At 39.1% G+C, this 25815-nt stretch overlaps 2 protein-coding genes across 2 annotated transcripts in view; one reads left to right on the top strand and one right to left on the bottom strand.

Moving 5' to 3' along the window:
* The window catches only part of LOC311207792 (dermatan-sulfate epimerase), a gene marked incomplete at its 5' end in the record, with an annotated part of 196788 nt that extends 171760 nt beyond the window's left edge, over window positions 1–25028 (bottom strand). The window contains 6 exons of the mRNA XM_084284090.1: window positions 14877–14958; window positions 18372–18451; window positions 19881–19987; window positions 21580–21651; window positions 23280–23371; window positions 24936–25028. Coding sequence (XP_084140216.1) covers window positions 14877–14958; window positions 18372–18451; window positions 19881–19987; window positions 21580–21651; window positions 23280–23371; window positions 24936–25028 — 526 coding nt within the window. The remainder of the gene's footprint in view (window positions 1–14876; window positions 14959–18371; window positions 18452–19880; window positions 19988–21579; window positions 21652–23279; window positions 23372–24935) is intronic.
* On the top strand, window positions 1806–8094 carry COL10A1 (collagen type X alpha 1 chain; the record flags this gene model as incomplete). The annotated part of the gene is made up of 2 exons (XM_084284091.1): window positions 1806–1944; window positions 6200–8094. 2 exons carry the CDS (start codon window positions 1806–1808, stop codon window positions 8092–8094), a joined length of 2034 nt encoding a protein of 677 aa, XP_084140217.1.
* Window positions 25029–25815: the final 787 nt, after the last annotated feature.

Genomic DNA, 25815 nt, shown 5'->3' with positions numbered 1-25815 from the left:
AATGTGTGGATACAGTCTGTTAAGCAAGATCAGTTCAACAAAGTGTCTTAAAGGCGAGAACTAATCTATAACCTGAAGTAAAAAAAAAAAAAGTTGTAATCGATTTTGAGCCACCAACACTAAGAGTGATCATTTAAATTTACTAAAGCGTAGTCATTTAATAGGAAAAACATACATCTAGTAAAAATACAGCAATAAAAACATTTGATTGAACAAATAAAAAAAATCTGCTGAGTACAGAACAGATCAAAAAAGCCCCACCAGCCCCAGACATCAGCCTTGATAATACTTGTATATTTTAGCAGTATGGATTGCAATACATTTGTCACAAATGAATATGACAAACTTCTCATTGTAGGCTTACATTTCAAGAATCCATAACACAAAAACATTACTTGCAGCATACACTGAATAGGCGATATTGTACCTCCAGCATCAAAACAGCTGTAAGTCTAGATATACAATCTGAAGATAATAATCTACAAAACCAATAACTGGTTAAAAGTAATCTTAAGGTTCACACACAACTCCCAAGTTAATATTTTAACTGATTGTAAGCTCTCCATTTGTATGTCAGTGAACAGCTACTCACATAAGTAGTCTCTAAAGTTCAGTGGAGTTACTCCTGAAGGTAACAGCTCATCGAAGTTCAAAATATGTATTTCTTTCTTTAAAACATTCACACAAAAATACAAATGAAGCACTTAGAATCATCAACCTTACTTACAAGTTCATGATTTTTTCCACTGTTACCTTTCTCACTTCTAAAGACAGAAGAGACCCAAAATTTTAGAAAATACTAACTATAAGCAATAACATTTCATTAACAATAAGAAATACAAGAGAAGATGAAGAAAAAAAAAAAGGGCTTAACAGAATCTAAAATGTCTATCCAAAATAGCTTCCCCCACCCCTAAAAAACACACATATACACACAGATAATTACTGCTTACTGATTTTTGGGGAGGAGCTTATGTCCAGCAGTCACCCAACTAGGGGGAAAATCGTATAAATACTCAAGGGTGACACCTGAAATCATCAGCTTCTGCTCACTCACCAGTGGCAGAAGAACTCCTCACTAGAGGAGGATTTGCAACTCTACTGCCCTGCGTTGGAGCTCCACAACATTTTGGTATGCTATTATTTCATTTCATTTCATTCTGTTTGGTTTTGATGCTAACTTCTACAGGATACTTGCTTTCTGGCTGGTGAGGGAAGCGGGTTGATATTTAAGACAGCATCCTTACTGCCAATTTGAAAGGTGACAGATAAAAACTTACTTTCAAGCAAAGCAATATGAGATTTTAGCCACTGATGCTGAAAGAAGCCAGGACTTCATACGTCATTTGCTGTAGCATTAGAGAGAAGCAGTAAGGTTATGGTGCAATGTCTGTAATAGCCACTGAAAACTCTTCTTCATTCCAGGAGATATATGCAACTCCTGAACTTAGTTTTGGGGTCCTGGTGTAATTAGGAAGATAGTCGCTCTTTCTGACAACAGTGGTTTTAAATAAGATGACAACTATTTAAAATCACTCTTTTTATAAAAGTGAGACCACTGCCTCTTAACTGTTTCTTGTATATCTCATACAGACACACAAAAACTCAAAGTCTTTAGTTAGCAATGCTGATTCCCTTCCCTTCTCCTTAGAGAATTTTTCATAGATAGTGAAAGAAATCACAAAATAATGATACTTTTAACACCAACAGCTTAAGAACATTCACTTTTTATGCAGAAGACGCTGATCAACTCCTATTTAAAACAACTCTTTCTCCCCATTCTAACACAGAACTGACCTGGAAACATGCATTTACAAATATCCTTACTGCTGCTGTTTTGCCTAAACATTGTCCATGGGAGTGATGGATATTTTTCTGAGCGATATCAGAAACAATCCAGCATCAAGGGGCCACATTTTCTACCATTCAATGTAAAGAGTCAAGGTAAGCCTACTATTTTTTGATGATCAACTAAAAGAAAATTATTTCTAGTGGGTCAATACATGAACAAAAGTTCTCTATACTATTGGTAGTCAACTTTCACTAACAGTTTAGGCTTAATTTAGTAAGTTCATCACTGCAGAAAACTGGCAGCGGCACTGGCAGTTGCCTCCTGCTGATAAAGATGCACAGTTGTCTGATTTCTTTTGTTGCACAGTAGTTGCCGAAAGGATACTAAGCAGAAACAAAATTGCAGCTACAGGTCTGATTTTCAGTTGTAACACATTATTGTAACAGTTATGCACATGAGCTAATAATAATCCTTAAGTCTTTTGGTTCAATGCCAAGCTTCCTAACGATGATCTGACATCTACAATATTTAGAACTTTTGTACAACCATCATGATACCTCTACGCAAAATGCGCCACGCATGTGAATTTAAACATACATTTGATGCATATTACCAAATGCAGACCTGTTTAAAGCCTGGAAAGGCAAAATAACTTGATATATATATTTGTAAAAATAGAACATAAACCTCTCTAGATTTGTTTTTCATAAACCTCTCTAGATTTGTTTTTCATATATAATTTAAGCTTGTATTTGGTCAGACATCTCTCATAACAATAGAACAATTCTAGCTTTACTATAAAAAGTTCTCTTCATAAATCAGTATTAGAGCAGATTGAATGTGCAATTATAATTGCAATTATATTTTTATATTTTATATTATATACTTTGTGATAACTTATTTCTTGTTACCTTTTTCTGTCCATTGAAATCAAATGGGTAGTGACATTTAAGGTATTAAAACTACCAGAGTTCTGTTTTTACTTCTGACTTTCTAGGTGCTGGTTATATTTGATGAACAACCCCCCGCCCCCGAACACAATCAGTACTCTCTATTCAAAGTTATTATCATTAAATTTGATAGCACTTAACCCTCCCTGTAAATATCCCTCTCTCCCCAGAAGAGAAATACTTCTTTATTTTGGATATCAACAGGATATTTAGAACAGCTTTCACTTTTGTTGTCTTTCACCTACTTTTAGCTGTAATAATTACACTTGGGCAGAAACGAGGAATCTGAATGAGGGACTCAAACAGATTTGCAAATAAGTTTCTCCTCACCAGAAAAAGTGCATTTTAGGCTATGGAATTGGAAAATAGCATAACAAACAGACCTGGAGAACAGAAAAGTTGTTGCTTAGGACATAGTATTTGCATTATCCTCATGAGCAAGATTCATTTTAGAGTAACTCTAGACCTGTCCTATGGACTGGACACTCATGAGTAGCACACAGAAAGTCCAAAGATGCAGCCCTGCTCTCACCCAAACTGGCTCCAGCTCACGTGCTCAGAGAATGCTCTACAGTGAGAACTGAGTGAAAGCAGCATTACTGGGAAACTTACCCTCCATAACGTTCTTCTGGGCTGTACCAAAATAATATTACAGTTTCATCCCTTGCCTTTAGCACGAGGACCTTCTGGAATCCTACTGGTACTCTTAGATTGAATTTCAGTACATGAACAGATACTGAGGACTTGCTAGTTGGAGTTCCCATGAGGATACAGTTTCACTTCCTTCTTCTCCCTTCAGTAATTCTTCAGTGTTTTTCCATGATTTTATTATCATACTATTCTCAAGTGAAGTACACTGTTTACTTGGTTACCTTCTACAGTACTTCTGGGGGGAAAAAATAAGCAAATTAAGGAAAAAAAAAAAAAAGGAAGGAGCAGCATAGACAAAAAAAATGGGATGAAAGGGAGGAGAAAAATGAATTGTCCTGCACAAACTTTTATCTTTTACGTACTTAAGAGAGAATCTAATGTGTGTGAAACTTCTTATTTAGAATAAGAATGCTTATATAGACCTGTGAAAAGTGTAAAATGCTGTCTATTTAGGAAAGAGAGCAAAAATTATATACTAGATCTCATAAGCAGGAATACCCTACAATTTTACAGACTTGGGATTCCAGTTGTTTGACATATCTTCGTTTTGTTGTGAACAAGTATAAGAATGGAATAAACTGGACAACTTTTGCTATTCTTCAGGCTAGAAAACAAGCATCCCACAGAGGATTTTTAGAAATGATTTAAGAGGGCTGTGTTAGAGAATAATTGTTTCCTAATCTGAGATGAAAAGGGAAAAATTAAATAGGAGAGACTGCAGAACCAAATTAATCTCTGTATTATCTAGTGAGCTTTTCGTTGTGCAAGTAGCTCAACCACCAGAGAGCAAGAGATCTAGTCTCCAGTAAGTTTGTTTTGTATAGCTTTTGTCTAGGTTTAAACAGGTGACCCATGACAATACCTGTTAGGTGCTATCATGCAGTAGCATCTAACACAGAACATGGGATGGAATTCCTACATTCATTTTCGTAGGTGGCAGGTTCCACATCCTAGCCACTCTGTCCCAGCATCAGAGTAGCACTGCATTTGTAATTCTCAGAGGCGTTTTCCTGCTGAGCACAAGCAACTTCAGTATACAAATTCAGTCTAGAATCTGGTTCAGTGCAGGTGAGGGCCTGCTATGCAACAAGCATAGCTACAGAGAAACTCTGCTATGTGCACAGCAAGACAAAACCATGTAGTATGAGGTAGTCAAGGTGAAGCAGTAATTTACAGAACTTGAAATTGCATCAATATTAATTATTTTAATATTAATACTGCTTCAATATTATTATTTACTTTTAATTCAACAGAATTCCACTTCTTTATTAGAATTTAGTGTTTAAAAGAATAGTTTCAATGCAGAATTAGTACCTGATACTTTCAGTTCATACGCTCTACTCTTACTTTAAACAAATTAATAAATAAAAATTCCAAGAAGACTTTCTGTCACCTGATTAAAAATGCCAGATCTGTAGAAAACATTTTGTCTAGGCACCTACCAGATCCCAAAAAACAAATAGCATTTTCTTTAATTTTAGCTTAGCAGACAAATGCAATATTGGATAAAATTCCAGAAAGCAGTTCTGTAGGTAATTAAAACCTATAAAAGCTTTACCTAATTTGATGAAGTTGTACAACAGTTTTAGAAATCTTTCTTGACAGATTACCAGTCAGAACATACTTTCCTTGTGTGTGTGTGTTTAATATTATCATTTTCTAAATATACTAGGACTTAGTATTAGGACTAAGACTATTATCTTTAATCCATTACATCATTCCTTTGAAATCTTTGTGAGAAATTCTAGTTGAGAATAAACTTAGAATTAAATCTGACTGTTCAGCAATGCTGATACTAATAAGCCTTTACTGAAGGTTATGCTGAAGTGTTCAAACTTATTTTTATATGTATAAATACATACATATAAATATATATATAACATTCATCATAACTATGGTATTTTTTTCTGCAATACTACCAGTTGCTGCAAAATAGTGAAGTAGTCTTAAAATATCCATATTAATCTTCTCAGTAATATCCCACAAATCAGCATCCTAATTCCAACAGGAAGCTAGAAGTTTCCCCAAGGTGCACAGAAAACTGAGTATTGAGCTTGTTTATTCCTCTATTTGTGACATTTGGTTAAGTGGCTCCACCTGCTGTCATGATAACTAAGAAAAAAGATCATTAAAAAAAAGAGAAAACAATGCTGGAATTCTGACTTCAGTAGGACAAAATATCAGTTATCTTGTCATAGTGTGAAATTGCTACTGAAAAAAAAATTCTGTAAGATGATAGTATTTAAAAAATATAACGTTTACCAAAAAAAAAAAAAGCAGAGAAACAGAGTGATGGCTCACTTTCAGAGATAAGGAGGAACAGCCAGAAATCTGACTACTTAAACGTAGCACCAACTTTTTTTTCAAAAAAACTGCACTTATACAGGATGCATCCTCCATTTTCAGTCATCACCAAAATGCAAATCTTAACTTGCTAAATCAGCTACCTGTTTTCTTTATTCTTTAATAGTCTGCATCCATTTGAACAGCATCTTTTAAGCAATTTGGCCCTAGATGTATTCAAGAAAAAATTTCTAGAGGCTTCATAGCTCTCAACACATTTGCACTTGTTACATTGCCATATGAGAGCCTCAAGTCACTTTCACTGTGAAAGTTGGCTTGGGTTCTGAGTGACCAACTGCGATGTCAGAAACTTTGATTTCTGTGAGGCCCAAACAAAGTTAATCTTTCACACGTTTCATCACCATGTTGCAAGTCTGCAAACTTGTAAGGTCTTTCTCATGCTAGGTAATTATATGAAAATGTTGTAGGTACCCTAGCTCACCTGTTTTCCTCTCTCATGCAGGTGTGCAGATAAGAGGCGAACAAGGACCCCCTGGTCCCCCAGGCCCTATTGGACCAAGAGGACAACCGGGTCCTGCAGGAAAACCAGGGTTTGGAAGTCCTGGACCCCAAGGTCCCCCTGGTCCCACAGGACCACCTGGATTCTCTGCTGTTGGAAAGCCAGGGATGCCAGGTCTACCAGGGAAGCCAGGAGAGAAAGGATTAAATGGTGAAAAAGGAGAAGCTGGACCTGTTGGGCTCCCAGGAGCAAGAGGGCCACAAGGACCCCCCGGTATTCCTGGCCCTGCAGGACTGTCTGTCCCTGGCAAGCCAGGACCACAAGGCCCTCCAGGAGCTCAAGGTCCACGGGGCCTCCCTGGCGAGAAGGGAGAGCCAGGTATTCCTGGAATAAATGGACAAAAGGGAGAAAGTGGGTTTGGTGTGCCAGGCCGCCCAGGTAACAGGGGTCTTCCAGGCCCGCAGGGACCTCAAGGCCTCCCGGGTCCTGCTGGGATAGGGAAGCCTGGAGAAAATGGTCTTCCAGGTCAACCAGGTATGAAAGGTGACAGAGGTTTACCCGGTGCACGTGGACCAACTGGTATCCCAGGTCCGCAGGGTCCACCAGGAGAACCTGGAGAAGCTGGCATCGGTAAGCCTGGGCCAATGGGACCACCAGGAGCAGCAGGCATCCCCGGAGCCAAAGGACACCCTGGACCTGCAGGCTTGCCTGGATCCCCAGGTCTTCCAGGATTTGGAAAGCCAGGATTGCCAGGGATGAAGGGACACAGAGGGCCTGAAGGACCTCCTGGCCTTCCAGGACCTAAAGGAGAACAAGGCCCAGCTGGCGTGCCAGGAGAACCAGGTCCTGCTGGGGCACCAGGGAACATGGGCCCCCAAGGACTCAAAGGCTTGCCCGGTGAGAACGGCCTACCTGGACCCAAAGGCGACATGGGCCCTGCAGGCCCTGCAGGATTCCCAGGAGCCAAGGGTGAAAGAGGTTTACCAGGATTAGATGGAAAACCAGGATACCCAGGTGAGCCAGGTCTTGCTGGTCCTAAGGGACACCCGGGTCTCCCAGGTCCAAAAGGCGACACTGGCCACGCTGGGCTACCTGGCCTGCCCGGTCCAATGGGCCCACAAGGAGTTAAGGGACTGCCAGGCATCAATGGTGAACCAGGACCCAGAGGACCTTCAGGAATTCCTGGGATCAGAGGCCCCATCGGTCCCCCTGGCATGCCAGGAGCCCCTGGTGCTAAAGGTGAGCCAGGAGCACCAGGACTCCCAGGCCCAGCAGGTATTGCTACAAAAGGCTTAAGTGGACCCATGGGACCGCCTGGACCCCCTGGGCCTAAAGGCAACAATGGAGAGCCTGGCTTGCCAGGTCCCCCAGGTCCTCCTGGCCCCCCTGGCCAAGCCGTAATTCCACAGATGCCAGAAGGCTATGTTAAAGCTGGAGAGTCTCGAGAACTATCAGGAATGTCTTTCATGAAAGCAGGAGTAAACCAAGCTCTCACAGGAATGCCAGTGTCTGCCTTCAGTGTCATTCTCTCAAAAGCTTACCCTGGGGCAACAGTCCCTATCAAATTTGACAAAATCTTATACAACAGGCAGCAACACTATGACCCCAGAACAGGAATCTTCACCTGTAGGACCCCTGGACTGTACTATTTCTCCTACCATGTACATGCAAAAGGAACAAATGTTTGGGTTGCACTCTACAAAAATGGTTCCCCCATCATGTACACTTATGATGAATACCAGAAAGGATACCTTGACCAGGCCTCTGGCAGTGCTGTCATCGATCTCATGGAGAATGATCAAGTATGGCTCCAGCTGCCAAATTCAGAATCCAATGGCCTCTATTCCTCTGACTATGTTCACTCTTCTTTCTCAGGTTTCCTATTTGCTCAGATCTAGTAACATCCCACTTACACTGTCCTGACCCTCTCTCCTTCAGGCCATTTTAACTGGGTACTGATCTGATGTCCTTAGGAGGTCATGCAACTTCAATTTTGCAACAAAAACCGAAGAGGGAGTGAGAAGGTGGAAGAGATTGGTAAAAGCCTAGTAGAATAATATTGTTTGTTTCTAGAGAATTGTCATAGGAAATTTGTTTCAAAACAATGATTATTTGTCCAACCAAATGCAACATTAAAACTTTATGAATTAATATAATGCACCTGTCTGTCTCTCTTCCTTATAAAGGGGGGGGTGGGGTGGGGAGAGGAGGGAAAGAGAAAGGGGGGAGGGAAGAGGTCAGAATTTCTATCTATCATTTCTCTTAAAGGTAAAGTAGCCATTCCAAGACACTAGATCACACTTGGCTATACTTTGAATAATACCTTCAGTTAATTAAAGTAAACAGTTTCAGATACAATATAATCATAACTGCTAGCTAATATACTTTATTATTAGTCTGCTATCTATCATCTTCAAGCTACCAAACAAGAGTAAAGAAAACACAACCCTAATACAGTGCATAACATGTCACAGTTTAATAGGAAAAGTTGAACTAAATTAAGAAAATCTACCCTGGAAAGAGATAGATTGACAAATCATAACCTGATACTGAAGACCTAAAATCTTTTGTAACAGGAAAAAGCAACCAGATTTAAAGACTAGAAATAACAGGATGACAGAATTGTTAAAGCTGGAAGGGACAGCTGGAGGTCATCCGGTCCAACCCCTATGCTCAAGCAGGGACACCTAGAGCAGCTTGCCCAGGACCATGTCCAGGTGGCTTTTTGAAAATCTCCCAAGGAAGGAGAATCCACAACCTCTATGGGCAATATGTTTCAGTGCTCTGTCACCTGCACAGTGTCATAGTAAAGAAGTGCTTCCTGATGCTCAGACAGAACCTCTTGTGATCCTGTTTGTGCCCACTGCTTCTGGTCCTGGCACTGAACACAACTGGAAAGAGCCTAGCTCCATATTCTTTGCTCCCTCCCTTCAGGTGAGAACTCAGGTTTGTTTGACATACATGTATATGTTGTGATTTGCAGCAAACAACTAGTTCAGTATTTTTTAAGCTGTTAATTAACATTCTGTAAAACTACATCAATCGAGAGTGCAGTAAACAATTATCACCAAATCCAGAAGATAAAGGAAATACCTTCACATGCACACAGACTGACAAAATCAGAACAGTTTACCAAACCTAAACTGGAGACGATCTTTCCTTTTTTTTTTTTTTTTTTTTCCTCTGAACAATTCACTTCTTTAAAACACAATAGTCTTGGGAATTTATTTTACTTACATGGTAAATGTATCAGATGTTGCCTGTAATTTGTCAGGGGACATAATCATATTTACTATACATACACTCACGTCTCCCAAATGTTAGTTATTGTATTAGTTTGTTATGGCACTATGAAAATTTAATGGCATAATGTAAGCTAGCTCAGTAACATCAATGCTTATAAATTATTGAGTTATAATAGATCGATTACACATTTCTTCAAGTAACAGTTCCCATTTGAATGTTTTAAGTGTCATATACATCCAAAGCTTATCAACTCTTGTACTATTATTTTTAGCATTTTGTTAAACAGATGTTTTTAATTACTTGAGCTAAAAGTACATAGGCATATTTTTAAAGTTTTGTGATATCATTGTTTCTTCATGAAAGCAAAACCAATGCTTGTTATATACATTTGAAAACAGCAATTTCCTAAGTACTTGAAAATATCTTGGGATTAATAAAATCAGCAAGGGCACCTTCGCCTGACACATCATTAGCAAAACTAATGGAGGCTGTAAAGAACTTCTAAGAAAGTAACTTTGCAGAATTGTTTTTGCTCCCTTTATTATGTGTTGCTGGATAAGGAATACTGTAGCCTAGCCTATGCTTCAGTAAAATAGTAAGCATATAAGGGGGTTAGGGGAATTGAGATCTTATTTTAGCAGCCAACTAGACTTAGACAAGTAAATGGTTGCTATTATTATAAACATTACATATACATGTACTTGTCTGTATGGAAATAATACAGTGGAGAGTACCGCAGTACTGGGCAACCTGCTCTAGGGAACCTGCTTTGGCAGGGGGATTGGACCCAATGATAACTTGAGGTCCCTTCCAACCCCTACAATTCTGTGATTCTTTCAAACCAAACTAAAACTCAATACACTTGAGAGAATTGTCTATCCTTATCTTTCCACCTTCCTGTTTTAAATAATTTAATTAATTATAGGTCTCCTCAGAAATACCTCCTTTTTTCTGCATTCATCCATTTTGGCAACTTCCGTTTTGGAAACAAATAGAAGAACTAGGTACCAGAACTTTGGACAGTTTAAAATTGTTTAAAATTGGAGATGCTTGGTGCTCAGCAACTGTCCTATGACTCCAATTAGCCAGACTTTGCACAAGAAACTGGGCCTAAATAGTATTCTTAAAAGTATTGTTTACTAATCTTTATTATCAATCCATTTTAAATCAGGTTTTGTGCTTTAAACTCTTTGTTCCTCAAATGAGCACAAAGAACTTCATGGAAGTCTACAACTTCATACTTCAGGCTTGTTTTTTTTGAAGTCTTTTTTGCAATTGTCCAGACATTAAGTCATTAACAAAACAACTCAGCAATGAAGAGTTGTAGATAACTCATTAAATTGTGGTACAATCATTATGTATAGATTTAGCTTTGGATTCACGGTTTAGAGCAAACTTTGAAAAAGTATTTAAGATTCTTAATCATTATAAGGAAAGATAAACTAACTCTAACTAATATTTATCATAAGATGCGTGTTTCAAGTAAGTTAAATCTGTTTAATCCCACTTCACGGGAGAAAGGAAGTCTATTGCAAAAGAATTACATCTCCTGTAAATATTGGGCTTTGGAAGAGGTAGAAACAATCAGACAGCAACATGGTTGATGGCCATGCAGCTCAAGCAGAATAGTCAAATCACAGCACCCTGAAATCTGGGCACATTGGTCACTCTTTACTACAGAGTTCTTTGCATTTGTCTTGTAGCACTGCTTTAATACCTTTTCCACATGAACATTTGCTGCCTACCTAAAGATAAAGCTCTTTCTAAAATATATCTTTTTCCAGAGCAGGTGCATTAGAGGAAAGAAAATGTAACATGAGGTTAAAATGAAAGTACTTTTAATAGTACAAAGCTGTCTTCCACAGGCCTCAAAAAATATTTGGGGACAAGTTTCAGTGGTTCTTAAACGATCAGACAAAATACCCACATGATGTATTTACCTGCAAAGCCCAGCACAAATGCATAACCAGTTTATTTGCTTATATCTCTGTTGCCATTTTCACAATCATGACTAATTATGATCTCTCTTTAATGGACTAGAGCATCATTAGGAATTCTAACACTTTAGAGTTTTTGGAGGATTTTTTTTTTTCCCAGAAAGAATCTTTTGTTTGTTGTATCTGAAGGATATAATGCAGATATCACGGACACCTAGACCAATTATATTCCACAAAAACAAAAGGGTTGTATCATAAACTTGTGATCAAAAACCTCCATGTGTACATGTGTGCATGTGTTTGGGGAGAGGACAGTATTTTGTAAAGATCCAGTTTCCTGCCTCAAAGCTACGTTTCCCATATACAAGCATACCACTTCAGAATATTGTTTATTTACATTAAAAAAAAGAAAATGCAAATTGTTAAAAAGCAGATTTTAAGTGTAGGACTTGCTTTGATTTTTTATTTTTAAGCAATGACAAATTTCTAAGCTGCACCCTTGAAACCTGAGAGCATATCCCATCAAACTCTTTTATGGGCAATTTATGAAGGCTTGAATTCTATATTCGGCATCATTTTTTTTTATTTTTTTTTTTACTTTTAAAATGAAATATAGTCTTATGAATTGGTTGAAATCGTTACAAATCTATCATTCTCACTAGATTACCTTAGACGTTATAGTTATCAATAGTGTCAGGGAAATGATGGGGAAAGACAATCATGCAAGAGAGAAATAAGCCTTTACTGGACCACATTAAAAAAAATAATTCTGCTTTAAGAAGTTATAGCAGGCAGTTTCCTTCCACAAAAATCATTTTTTTTTTCTGTCAAAATAACAAAATTTGAAAATGTACATATTTATACAATGGAAAATATATTGTCACATGATTTTTCCTTTAAAATTGCTCTACTTCACAAAGGAAGGTCCAAATAATACATGAATATTTTGGAACTCCCTTTGGTTCCCTCTGCCTCAGTTCTTCAATTCTTTATGAATAAGTAAACGAGTGGGTTAACACCTTTCATAAGTCAGGACAATCATAGCTATCCAAAAGAGCTATCAAAACAACATATAGTCAGACAATTATCTAAGGCAATTACCATGGCTAAGACAATGAAAAGTGAAATCCACCAGACACCTGACTAATGATCAAAGAAATCATGTGATAAAGAGAAGGGACATAGATAAACAAGGGCATAGTGACAACAAACCAGAGGCAAAGTGACTTGCAAACACAAATTTCAAAAAAAATAAAATGGTCAGTCGTTCTGCTCCATCACTGACAATGGCACTACTAAGATGGCATTTCAGCTTGGGAACTTTACGTTTCCCAGCTGACCAGTTAAGTTTGCTTTAGAAAATTTACCTTGACTACCTGTAAATGAGCACTCTTTTTCTCTAAAGGGTTAAAACCTTTGCAAGGCACTGAGGGCATGGAGTTCAGTCAAGAGACTGTGGGTTTTGGGCCAGGTTGTGGGCTGAGAAAGAGCGTGGGGCTTCCTGGTATGCAGAAGCTGGGCTAGAGCCAGCTTTAAGAGTTTCCTCAGGAAGTTATGTTAAGCTTGCACTCAAGGAAAAAAAATCTCTTTGGCGTGAACTTGCGACAGAAAATTAGTACTGGTATTCCCATCTCACAGAAGAGGGACCTGAAGCAAAGAGATCCTCCATGAGAATATTGCAGTTAAGTTGTGCAGGAAGAAATAATATCTAATTCTTCTAACTCCCAGTTCAGTGCTTTATCCACTGGACCATGTTATTAAATGGAAAAGAAGACCCTTATAAAGCCTTTCAAAATGATGCATGACAGACCTTAGCACTACCATATATTAAAATGTTTAACTACAGTGCACAATATGCATTGTTTTACTTATGACTTTACAAAGCCCTATTCTGCTACCCCCCCCCCCCCAAAAAAGTTACGCTTATCATTTCCTACCTTGTCTTATATTTTATTGCTGTTGTACACGTGCCTCGTAATTTTTATAACAGTGAATTGGGTTTATTAAACTAAGTACCTATTTTGACGTGAGTTAGAAAGCATCAAGTCATGTCACCATCTGCTTGGATGCAGATTTCATACTTACATCTACAAATAGGTACATCAGGTAGGTACATATGTACACACACACATACACTTGCATGAAGATATCAATTCTTTATATGATTTTAAATATCAGGCTTTAAATTGTTTTATCTAATTAATTCCCAAAGAACTTGTATTTTTTTTTCTTTTTAAACCAAACTGCATTGTCCACATCTTTTAAAATGACCAACTTTCAGGATTTGAAAAAAAATAAAAATAACAAAAATGCCAAAAGTTACAGTTTATTAGAACTGGTTTAATATCAGCAGAAAATACAAAAATACATTTATTTCATATATGAGTGATATCTTAAAGGAATTTAACTATTAAACACACTAAGCTTCAAAGAAAACATAGCAGTAGCAAAAAAAAAAAAAAAAAAAAAAAAAAAAGTATTTTAGGATTACCTAGCTGTCTTTTACAACATATATTCTGACATCACTTCTACTTTTGTTTGGAACTTCTGAGGGGATTTTTTCAACTACGATTGAAAGAAAATGATAAAACTGACTGCTTCAGCAAGTAGTACAAAGTACTGGTGAACAAAAGCTAAATTTTAAGAATGTCTAAACCTGTGCCTAATAAATGTTGTGTCAGAAGTAATTCCATCAGTAATATTGTCAGCAAAATTATGGAGTTCTGAACTATGCTTTTTTTTTTATATAAAAAAGTTAAAAATAATTTTTATTAGTTGCATGCACACAGAGGATGCTTAACCTTTAGTCTCAGATTATTAATTTCTCATAAGTTATGTCTGTGAAAGGAAGAAAAACATTTCTAGTTGAAGGGTAGCCAAGATGTTTCCCAATTCTAATTTATTCTACAGTAGAATAAGGTTGGTTTTGGGTGAAGGAAGGCTATTACTTAAATAAGTAACTTTTATTTTTAAAAAATTATCCTCTGCAATTTCTAGTAAATTTGTAACAGAATAACACAATTCTGAGGTTTAAAACTAGGATGACAATCTCCCCACTTTTGTCTCAACTTACTACATAAGGAATTTTAATAAAAACTAATGGCCTAAAGAAAGTGTAGCAAAAAATTAATCAAATATTACTCTTTTCTCCAGTGCATTTTTTATTTTATTCATAAATACAAGCACACCACAACTAGAATCAAAATACAGCCCAAGGATGCCCACATTGCTATATCAACTGCTTTTCCTCTAAATTCAGTGAAGTAGTACATCACAAGCGTTATTTTAAAAAAAAAAAATAAAATAAAATAAAAATGGCTCCAGCTAAAGTAAATAGTAATGGCTAGCAGGATAAGCATGTAAATATACAACCATGTATAAGCCTGAAAAGTAAAAACTATGTTGAAAAACCTACAGTGTACTTGCAAACGTATTCACTCTGTCAAGCAATGTAGTATTCGCAGCTATTATTGTAAGCTTTCAGTGAACCTACTTACCTTTAAAAGCTGTTATTTTGTAATTATGCTGGATAGCAGCAACCATGTCCTTCCAGAAATCATATTTTTTCTGACCATCATGCTGTAAGTATCAAAGGAATCTAGTCACTATATCAAATATCATCCATTTAAAGCTTTCATATCGAAAAAAATGACAGGAACACTACTAGTAAATAAAATTTTGAAAATGAAGTACAGCAGTCTTAGACAGTATGATTCAGGACTCAGAACCCAACTTGACTGTGAATTCTGGGTAATGGCAGACAGGTCATCTCCCTACTTCTAAAGGATATGAGTATGCATGGGGCTGTCAAAGGGGAAAGGAGAAAGGATTTATACTTGTAAGGACATCTAAAACCTTACAGCAAAGAGATGCCTTGGACAGGACAGCAACTTAACGAATTACCCATCCTGCTGACTTGTTGGAAAAATAAATGCCTGGAGCTGCAGGTACTGCACTTAACTAACAGGTTGACATTATCTACAGTCTGGCACTCACATCACTTTTCACCATTACAATTGGCAAAAGCCTTCACTATAACTTAGTGGCAATGGTCTTCTGCCAATAACTCCACCCCAAACATCATATAAAATACTTACGCAGAAGCCAGGCTCAGCAGCACTAAGCTACATTATGCTTTGAAGGCTGCCAAACCCTCACTCTGGCAGAGGGAGAGAGAAAAGCAATTTGCAGTGTGAGCAGTCTCTCATCATTCCTAGAAAGCTGCCTGGGCACAGAAGTGCTCCTGTTGACCTCAGCTGCCCTTCCAGTGCCTCACCAAGGGAGAGAAACAGCTTCTCAACCAGCTCAGACTGCTCTAGGACTCGAGCACTACACACCTTAGGAATGCTGAGTTAAACACAGGTGTAATTATGTAGTCAGGCACACTACAGGGCAGAGGATTACTTACTGAGCCTGTAAGAGGTGCTTAGTTACAAGGTACAGGGCAGCAGTACAGCAGGTGGCATAGTTTCGTTGAGTTTGTACACCGTGGAAAATATTTCTGTAGTGTTGTTAAAGGCTTTTCACACTTAGTTTAGCATAAGTCTTGATGCAACCGTTGACAGATTTTATGGCATCACCCTCTGTGTCCTAAACCTGTCAGCCCAGCTCTGCACCAATACCTGAATAATGACCCAAACACAGAAGGCATTTTCTAGAGATGGAAACATTTAGAAACTGAACATAAACATTTCCATCCAAAGACATGTAGTCTGCTTATAGTGAACTGCTATTTCAGGCCTAATCTTCCATGGAGGCTTCAAGAGGAACAGTCTTGCCCATAATTTCACAAGTTGCACAAACAAGGGCTTTCGTATGTGACTGACAAGCATTACAGTAGTTTGCTTATGATCCCTCAGCTTTAGGGGTTAATAACAGGAAAGTGTTGTTGCTTTTAGCTTTTCTTTTTTATAAAAAAATAATTCTTCTAGTAAACTACTGTAGAAATACATAAAAAGGAATGAAAGAAAGAAACGGTTCTGTGTGTGTCAACTTTCAGCTAGCTGCTAACCAAGGTAATTACTCAAAGCTGTGTATCCTTCCGGTACTCCATCTACCAGCCCATACTAGCACCAGCCTTTGGACAGATTCAACTGTCGGGACCCCTCATACTCCATGTGGATGTATTGCCATTTGTTTATGCTTTGTTTTTTGTGTTGTTTTTGTTGCTGCATTTGTTTCTTTTAAAAATCAATGCAACAAGCTAACAGTTCCTCACAGCACTGCTCTGAAGACAAATAGATACTAGTTTAAAAGCAGGTATGCTTCCTTCAAAACAGCTGGCATTTGAGAAGATTGAAACAATTAACAAACTAGCCCCTTGCAAATCCACAGCTACTGCACATAAGACATGCATGAAAACAGACCAATTCCCAGAAAGCAAAGAGAAAAGCATGAACATCCCCATGCAGTCCACCATGACTTGGGCAGTGATCATCATAGGTAATTTCATTAGCTGAAGCATCAGACAAAGAAGTACTTTGTGAAGAGCTTCAATGCAAAGAAACACCAAGAAGCTTCTCTCATTTGCCTGAAAATACACAGTAGCTCTGGCTGTGGACCCATCAAAAGCAGATTCAACCATAGCAGCGTAGCCCGGCACACCAGAATGGGTTTTGACATAAGTTGGGTGAATTGAAACCTAAAAGTAAAATATTAAAGAAACTGAAAAAGAGGATGCTTAACCTAATTTTGGCAGCTCCATGAAGAAACAGGGCATGGGTTTAATTCTCTGGGGCTGAAGATGCCAGTGATCCAGGGTCAATGTCCCAGCTTGTATACTAGTGGTGCTTGCACGTTCAGTTACACGTGCTGTGATATGCTTTAGCACCACCTTCTCTCTCTCTCAATAAACAGCTTGTGCCAAGTCTAAACTAACTGTAACATAAAGGAATATAATACAAGATGTCACATCTGAGAGAGGATTCTAAAGCTGTGAACAGTAAGGGAAGAAGATCAATCAGGCACAAAATTAAAAGTCTTATGACACACTTGTCCTCAGTGCTTGCCAGTAAGCTAGTTTTCGGTAAGTCTTCATGCAGCCCTTGGACTTAAGCAGCAGCCTGCTCAGCATGTAATTTTGGAGTACAGCCTAAAACATTAAGTCAGGTGATACCTAAAGGGATTGCAGATACCCATCTCACAGCTCTGATTTCCAGTCTGCAGACAATTTTCAGTGCCTGCAATTTTTAGTGCTGCAACACTTTGGTATCTTCAGACAGAAAATTATATCAGTACTTCATCAATGCTAAGATATTTACTCTACAAGAAGAGCCTTCTCCTACACTCAGCTGTCCCCAAGTTAAAATTTCAAGCCTTCTTTAACACATCTGAATTAACTGACATCAAACATCAAAGGCAGGATTTAGCATGTACTGCATATCTAAAAAGCACTGAAAAAGGTGAAAGCAATTACACTTTCTACCTTGCAGATTTAACTTATCACTTACAGGATGATTTAAAAAAAATAAAAAAAACATAGTATTCCATAGGCTTATTTACATTTGTGTACACGGGTCAATATATTTAGGGTACAAAAACAAGTTTAAGAAGGATGCAAATTAACTTTCAACTCTTTGACACTTCTTGAAAATTAGAAAACCACATTATTCACTAGATTAATTAAAGTATCATCAAGTACAACTAAAGGAGATTTAAGAACAATATTCTGATTATCACAATAAACTTAAGAGAAAAGTACTCGTTTATTCTTATCCTAGTTGTTTGTGCCCTCTGGTGGAAGTACACTTATTTGGACCACACCAAGTAGGTCACAAGTAACTTGGGAAACAACTTTAATACAGTGAAAGTCTGGCATGAAAAAGTATTTCTTGAAATTGTTTCATGAAAAACGTCTTGAAATTCTTAATTCCAAATAAGAAAAAAAAGCTAAAGATGTTAAATTTGTTGAGTATATTACTTGCATGCATTATTGAATGCACACAAGTTATGCAGAGAAAGGAATACTTAATTTCAAACGGTCCAGTTCTTACCTGATCTAAACTGTCCACAACCCTTGCACACAGGAGGGCTCCTGGTAGGTCAAAGTAATTATCATACAAATAGTATTTACCTGAAAAACAAACAAAAACACAATCATCACTACTTTTTAAATCCATGCTGTATAGTTTAATCACAAATAAAAACACATTTAAATAACATTTACTTGGCTTTCACTAGTAATAAGTATCATCTACATCCCAACTTAAGGATATATGTTAGCTTTCATTCACAGAATCAGAATTAAGAACCATATTCCTACTTCTGATTCTCACAATTGGCAGCTGACAGGTATTAACTTACACCAGGCAGTGAGATTTTTTAAAATAAATTAAGGTTCTAAAAGTTACCGTGGAAGAGATGGAGAAGAACCATGAGCCTTAAAAGTCAAGGCAGTAACACTCAACACTTCCAAAATACCAATTTCCCCAGCATTAGAAACACAAAGTTTAAGAAGTTGTTTCAGAATCATTTGGACAGGTCTTACACAGCCTTGTCCTTTGCACACACATGCTAAAGACAGCACCTTAACCCAATGGGAAGCATGCCCACATTATTCCGCAACAGCCCAAAACAGAACTAAAAATCAGGCACGTGCAAATGTTCCTTCCAGACTGAGGTCATGTTCAACAACACTTTTCCTTGAGTAAAATGACTTAACAGGCAATTTTTATTTTTTTGGGGTATTCATGACCTCATCTGAGCTGTCTCTTAAGTACACAAGAAGTCAGCAAAACACAGATTGATAGTCACAAGAGAGATGAATTGCACTTCTCAATAAAAAAGAAAGGCTTCTTCTGGTCATAAAACAGATGTACCTCTCTTCTACCTCATTGCAAAAGATTACTTGTAGTTTAGAATAAGGATAACAGACAACTTTGTGACAGCAAAGCACTTCTATTACACAGAATAATGCAACTCAACTGAGCATTTTGTCTTTAGGTGCATTACTTGCAATTGGTAAGATCAAAGTAAATTGGAGAGAAAGCACAGGGTGGCTAGCAAAAATGAAAGCCTAATCACAACGCCTTCACAATGCGGCTCCACCTTAAAGCCAAGAAACCTTCACCACAGGAGGAGTGGTTGTGTTTCCATATCTGCTCTGTTCATTGCACTTTCACCTAGGCCTCCAGTAATACGATGGCAATGAGTCAACAATTAAGAAAAACTTAAGATTTGCCAAACATATCCTAAATGAGGTTGAGACTATCAATCTAACTACTTCATCAAGAAACAATGTGTCCAACTCTGCAATCAAAACATGCCTGTATTGTCAACTCATTTGTTATTCGTTTTATCACTGGCAACCTAGATTAAGTTCAACTACATTTACGTATAAGAAGTTAAAAAATATAAAAACAACCCTTGTGCAAAACACTCACCTATTCCAGGCATTCTCAGCTCAAGTATTTTTAAATACTTTTAGTACAAACTAACACTACGAAACATTGAAAGGGCCAGAGCAATTTCAAAGACCAGGACATTCTAAGGTATATAGCTACCTGAGCGGGAAAGCATTCCCCTTACTGCACTAAAATGCTTCCATTCCCTTCTTCCATAAATCTCCAGGATCTCCTCAGATGTCATGCTCCTAGTGCCATGGCTTGCCCTATTTGATGCATTAGTGGGAAAAAAAAAAAAAAGGTTAAAAATATTCAGAGTACTTCTAGAGCACAAAAATGAATCACAGTTGAATACTGAGGTGTATGTGACTTGATCTTCACTTAGAAGTAACTTGATTTACCAATTAGAAGTTTCCTAGGACCTAAGCTTTTATTATATACATTACAATCCTCAATAAAAGCCCTACTTCACAAAGGTCTGGTTGGCTGAGGGCATGGCTGCTGTGCCTCACCTCCTAACACAATCACTCTGTGTTGCTCGAATGTTCTCAATTGTGTGAGGACATTATTCTTGAACTATCAATATACACTGCACAATAAAACACAGAGCAGAAAGCCTATACACTATTCTGAAGCCTAGTAACATTCACAGAATGCAGGGCAGGGCTATGAAAAAATGCTAGCTTGAGCCCTGAAAGCAGCTATGTTATACAGATGTATGCACGAGCCTTTTCAGGAATTAAAAATCAATAAGCTTGATTGTGAAACTGTGGCCTGAAAGAATGTACAGATCCCAGTTTCAAAGGAAATGCCCACAATGACAGGATAAGTAGTCTTGTACCACTCCACCCTTTAATGTCATATGTCCTCTGCTCTTGAATTCTACATGCAGTCCTTTGAAATTCATGGTTCTACTACATGAATTTCTGAATACAAAGCACAGACTCATGGTTATTTTTTCTCCTATTTTATAGGACCATACAATGGTTTGGGTCAGAAAGGACCTTTAAAGATCACCTAATTCCACCGTCCCCCATGGAGGAGGACACCTTCAACAATTTCAGTGAAGTCTGTTTTTCCCTAGCATCTTCAAGTTTCTTCCACCAAATGCTACCAAAAAAGTATGGCCTATTTTTAGTATTAAACTACATAGATTTTCATTTTGGATAAAAATACGGGAGGAAGAAGACTGGGTTTGACATACTCCAGATATATTTACTTTTCAAATTTATGATTTAAAATAGCAGTCTTATGTTCAAAAAAAAAAAAACAACAACAACAACAAAAAAAACACAAAAGGAGAGAAGAACTAAAGATGTATTGAAGTGATGACTCAAGGGAGAAATTGGCTTTTAGAGGAAAAAAAGAATTTTGGAAGCAAATGTGTCAGTTTGTGTTTAATTTATCTAAGGCTATTTAAGTCATATGTCACAAATTTGCACGAAATTTGAATGTATATAATACAAAGATAATAGTGCTGTCATTAACGTTAGTCATTAGCACCAACTGAGTCAGGTTACTCAGAATTCAAGAAAAACCTTTACCTGGATCTTAGCAGAATTGGACAGAGTATTGGTAGCCACTGAAAAAGTGAGTTTAGTTTCAAAATCAAAATGCGCTCAGTCTTAAATGTTTATTAAAAATGACATAATTTCTAGCAGCTAGCATTTTCCTAATATATACATGTAACATCAAGAGAAACTGATCATCACGTTACCCAAGAGTATTTAAATTTTTAAATAAGTGAATGTATGCTGAAATCAATATTTTAAATGTTTAACAAAACTGAGAGATGGCTTTCAAGAAGAGGATACAATGTTGGTGTTTGTTTATCAATAACATGTATAGTCAGTATTACCTCAAAACCGTTCCATCTTCTGCAAGTTTCAGGAAGTTTCCATCTTCAAGGTCCAAAACCAAGCCTTTACAACTAAAATTAAATGCATTTTAAGGAAGAAATAAGCAATTAATGTTTTCAGAGGAATGTCTATATCACAATAGCGAAACGCAGTTACAGAAGCTATACAACAATGGTACTTAAAAGCGGCAAAAATCACAACCCTTCAAATACTTACACGTTTAAACAATGATCTATATATGCAAATACATATCATTACAGTGAGGGCTGGATTTCACTTACATAGCAAATTCCTACTAAATAAATCCAGTTCCATTGTTCCATGACTTTAGCGTGACCGTTCATATAGATACAGCTGGAGGGTTAAGGTTCAAACATATACAACTAAGAACTGTGACATTCAAGTCACTTCTCCTTTTGAAGATATGTATCTATATCTCTATGTATATATACACATATATTTATATGTATATATATTTATATTCTTTTTGGTTGCAATTCCTCTGCTTACTATTACCAGGTAGGTAACACTAATATTAAGTGAGAGAGGGGTAGATGGGCAACTGAATATCTAAGGAGCACATGAAGCAGAGGCATTGCCATGCCAGCCAGCACTCACCACAGGTAAAGGGTACACACTTCAGGAGATCTGTACCACAAGAATTTCTAACTCTCCTAGTACCTTACAGAAAAAATGTATTTATGTTAGCTTAGATTGTTTGGAAGATGAGATCAAGTGTAGTGATGAATAAAAGAGGAAAAAAAAAAGAGTGGAAAAGTAATATTGTCTTCATTCTGTGTTATAAGGCACCCAAAGATATGCCACGAACAGACCAAGCAGATCACACCTGTGTAAGTAGCACCAACACAGGTCCACACTAACAAATCCCCAGCTCCAGTAAGGGACTAAGGCTGGAATACCTAGATCTTCATGCTTCAGAGGCCTCAAAATATGAGAAACACAGATACCCTCCTTATCACTTGAAAACTGAAATTAGACCTGTTTGGAATCTGTCCAATAATATACCGAACTGTAAAAACAATTTAAAAACAGCTGTTCTTCTCCTAAGGGGAAAACTAAACAAACAAACATGAGATAGCCTAGCCTTCAAGTCCCCACACCTCTGCTGTAGATAACAATCTACAGGAGGTGAAATACTGGAGATAAATGTTCCTACTCAGAGGTCACTGAACTAAGACCAGGAAAGTTTATTTTAATCTTTAATATTACAGCTTCATGCCTAAAGTGCCACTCCTACAGTGTTTCTTCCCAGCATGTCACTTTCCCTCATTTTCTCAAAGACTGTTGGGACTATTCTGTTTTACACAAACAAAAACAACATCCATCAAGAGAAAAAGGAGATATGAATAAGTTTTGATGGTTACTGGATTTACCAGTTGAATTGGAGGCAGAAGTCAAAGGGGGTATACAAAATAAGTCAGTCTGACCGCAAAGCTTGTGTGGAGACAGCTAGAAGAACAAAGCAAACTTAAATACTCAGTTGTCTCTTCAAACTACATTAGAAGTATCTCATGGGAAACAGTTGCTCCAACAAGTATTTAAAACTGTAATTTTGGAATTACCTATTGGGCTCGATAATCTTAACAACGGTAAAATAAGAGAAGCTGTTTCCAAGCCTTTTAAAAGTTATAGCATAAAGGAAGTTATGAACACAGATTGTTATGTTCAACATACTTACCAGAAGTCTAAGCTTTCTGGAGTTAGAGTGAGCAAGCCTTTGTCATAACCCTTCTCCGTTACCAGATACTGGGCAAAACTATCATATATTAGCTATAAATGGAAAAAAAAAGGCATTAATTATTTTTATTGAGACCAAAGATACTGTTCCCTAGAAAGCTGAAAAATCTAAGTTTCAGTGCCTCCTAAGCAACGGCAAATCAGGGACCTAGGGGCCCTGCCCCATTGTCTCCTCATAGCAGTGCCCAAGGTTACTTCTGGCTGGCAGGCAAACAGCTCAAGATGCTCACGCAGTTTTGGTGCAGGTTTTTTTTGTTTTGTTTTGTTTTTTGTTTGTTTGGTTTTTTTTTTAAGTGTGAGGTGTTCCTACCTTACTTCCCCAGTGCTTCAAGACTGTTGGGAAACCAAGAGAGTAAGTACCTAAGGCTAGTCACTACTTACCCCTCCCCAGTCTTTTTTATTTTTAAAATGTCACCATTCATGACTCAACAAGTGGCTTCTGAACCTATAAACAACTTAAGATATTGGGCATTTTAAACATGCCTGTTGGAACATACTTTGAAGGCAACAGCAAGTACAAAGTAAATTATTCATAAGTTTGGAAAGAACACTGTTAAAGCCTGTACAACTTTCAGCCATTTAATACAACTCAATTACAAAAGCTACTATTGGAATGACTATAAATAATGCCAGAGAAAGACCAATACAAGGGCTGGCACAGAAAGGCTAAGAACTAATTGCATTTTCAGCTGTGCCTGCCAGCATTAAGTTTTTGTTTCTCTTAGATAAGGAAGTATGCAGTGTGCATGCGTCATGCAGCGTCTCTGTGTTGTGAGAAGATGAAGAGTGAACTAAAATGAATGGGTGCTTTCTGTCAGCAAAGATACCTCTCCATGGGAGGTCAAACCACCCTAGGAAGCAAAGCAGTTTTTCAAACCAAGATGCACCAAACCCCAACTATTTGGGAAACGGGGCACCTCATCCGCATTTGCTTCTCTATCATGCTCTGAGGGATCTTGCCACTAACATGTAAGTTTAGTCCTGTGCTGGGCAAGAAAAGGGAGGCATATGAAAGGGGCTTGGGCAGAAGGACACCACAAGCACCCATGAGCCAGGACAGCTGGGTGGCAAAGTCAACAGAGATGCCAACAGAGGAGGAGGCCTCAGTGGAGGAACCCTCCACGACCAGACGGGGCCCGCTCCGTGTGAGCTAACTGCGCCCAGGCAGGGATGCTGAGCATCCCCAGGCTCGCCCTTCTGTTGCAGGCACGAGAAAGTTTCCCAAGGTCGCCTGTCCGAAGTGCCGAGCGCCGCCACCTCTGCCTGCAGCATCTCCGCACTGAGCCGAGGGGTTCCGGCTTCATGTCAGCACCGCGGCGGGCAGGAGGGCTCTCAAGAGGCACCGCTTCCAAGCCACAAGGCATGGCTCTGCCCTCCTCGCTCGGGCACAGGCCTGCGGAGGAGGCGGCCAGCCAGCCAGCCCGGCGCTTCGCTGCCTGTTCTCCCTCCAGCTCTCCCCGGGGGCACCTCCAGCGGCACCGCGGGGCTGCCCCTGCCCGCAGCGGGGCTCCCCCAGCCCCGCGCCCCGCCGCTCGCCCTTTCGCTCGGGCTCCCAGGCCGGACCGGGCCGAGCCGCGCCGAGCCGAGCCGCACTCACCCGCTCGCTCTGCGGGAGGTGGTAGCGGCAGAGCGTGTGGTCCAGGTCGAAGCCCACCACCTCGCAGTCGGCCAGGGAGAAGTGCTGCTGCATCGCCGAGCCGCCACCGCCGCCACCACGGGAGGAGGAGGAGGAGGAGGAGGAGGAAGAAAGGGCACGGGCGGCGCTTCCTGCGGCGTGGGGCGGTGCGATCGCAGCACCCCCGCCCCGTCCCCGCCCCGGCTCGGCGCAGCCCGGCTCGGTTCAGCCCAGCCCGGCTCGGCTCGGCTTGGCCCGGCCACCTTCACCTGTATGGGGTCTGGCCTCGGGGCGGTAGGGCCCCCCCGGCAACCCCCGGCAGCAGGGACGGGTGCGGAAAGGCGGAGGCGGGGCGCTTTTCCCGGAGGCGTGTTTGGGCGCCCGGGTTTTAAAAATGCGTTTCCCGCCGAGGCTCTGAGGGTTGGGAATAAACCTGGGGGCTCCTGCTGGGGGTGGTGGTAGCTACAGCTGGTCAGGAGTGCCAGCGCAAGTCTTTTAGAGGGGGCTCTGTTGAGCAGCAGGGTGCTTCAGCAGGAGTTAGGGCGCGCTGGTCTGCGGCCAGGCAGCGCCGGGCCCTAAGGGCACTGATAGAAGGCAAACAGGCAAACTGCTCCTTCACCGGCATCCCCTCAGTATAACAGAATCACACAGAATCACAGAATTTCTAGGTTGGAAGAGACCTCATGATCATCGAGTCCAACCTCTGACCTAACACTAACAGTCCCCACTAAACCATATCCCTAAGCTCTACATCTAAACGTCTTTTAAAGACCTCCACAGCCTCTTTCAAAGGAACTTGGAGTCTTTCACAAATATTAATACTTTCTAATGCTACTGTATATGTGTATATATGTACTCCATA

This window comes from Netta rufina (genome assembly GCF_964035555.1).
Source record: "Netta rufina genome assembly, chromosome: 3".
Classification (NCBI taxonomy): domain Eukaryota; kingdom Metazoa; phylum Chordata; class Aves; order Anseriformes; family Anatidae; genus Netta; species Netta rufina.
The sequence above is the reverse complement of the archived record's forward strand: the minus strand, read 5'-3'. Positions and strand labels throughout refer to the sequence as shown.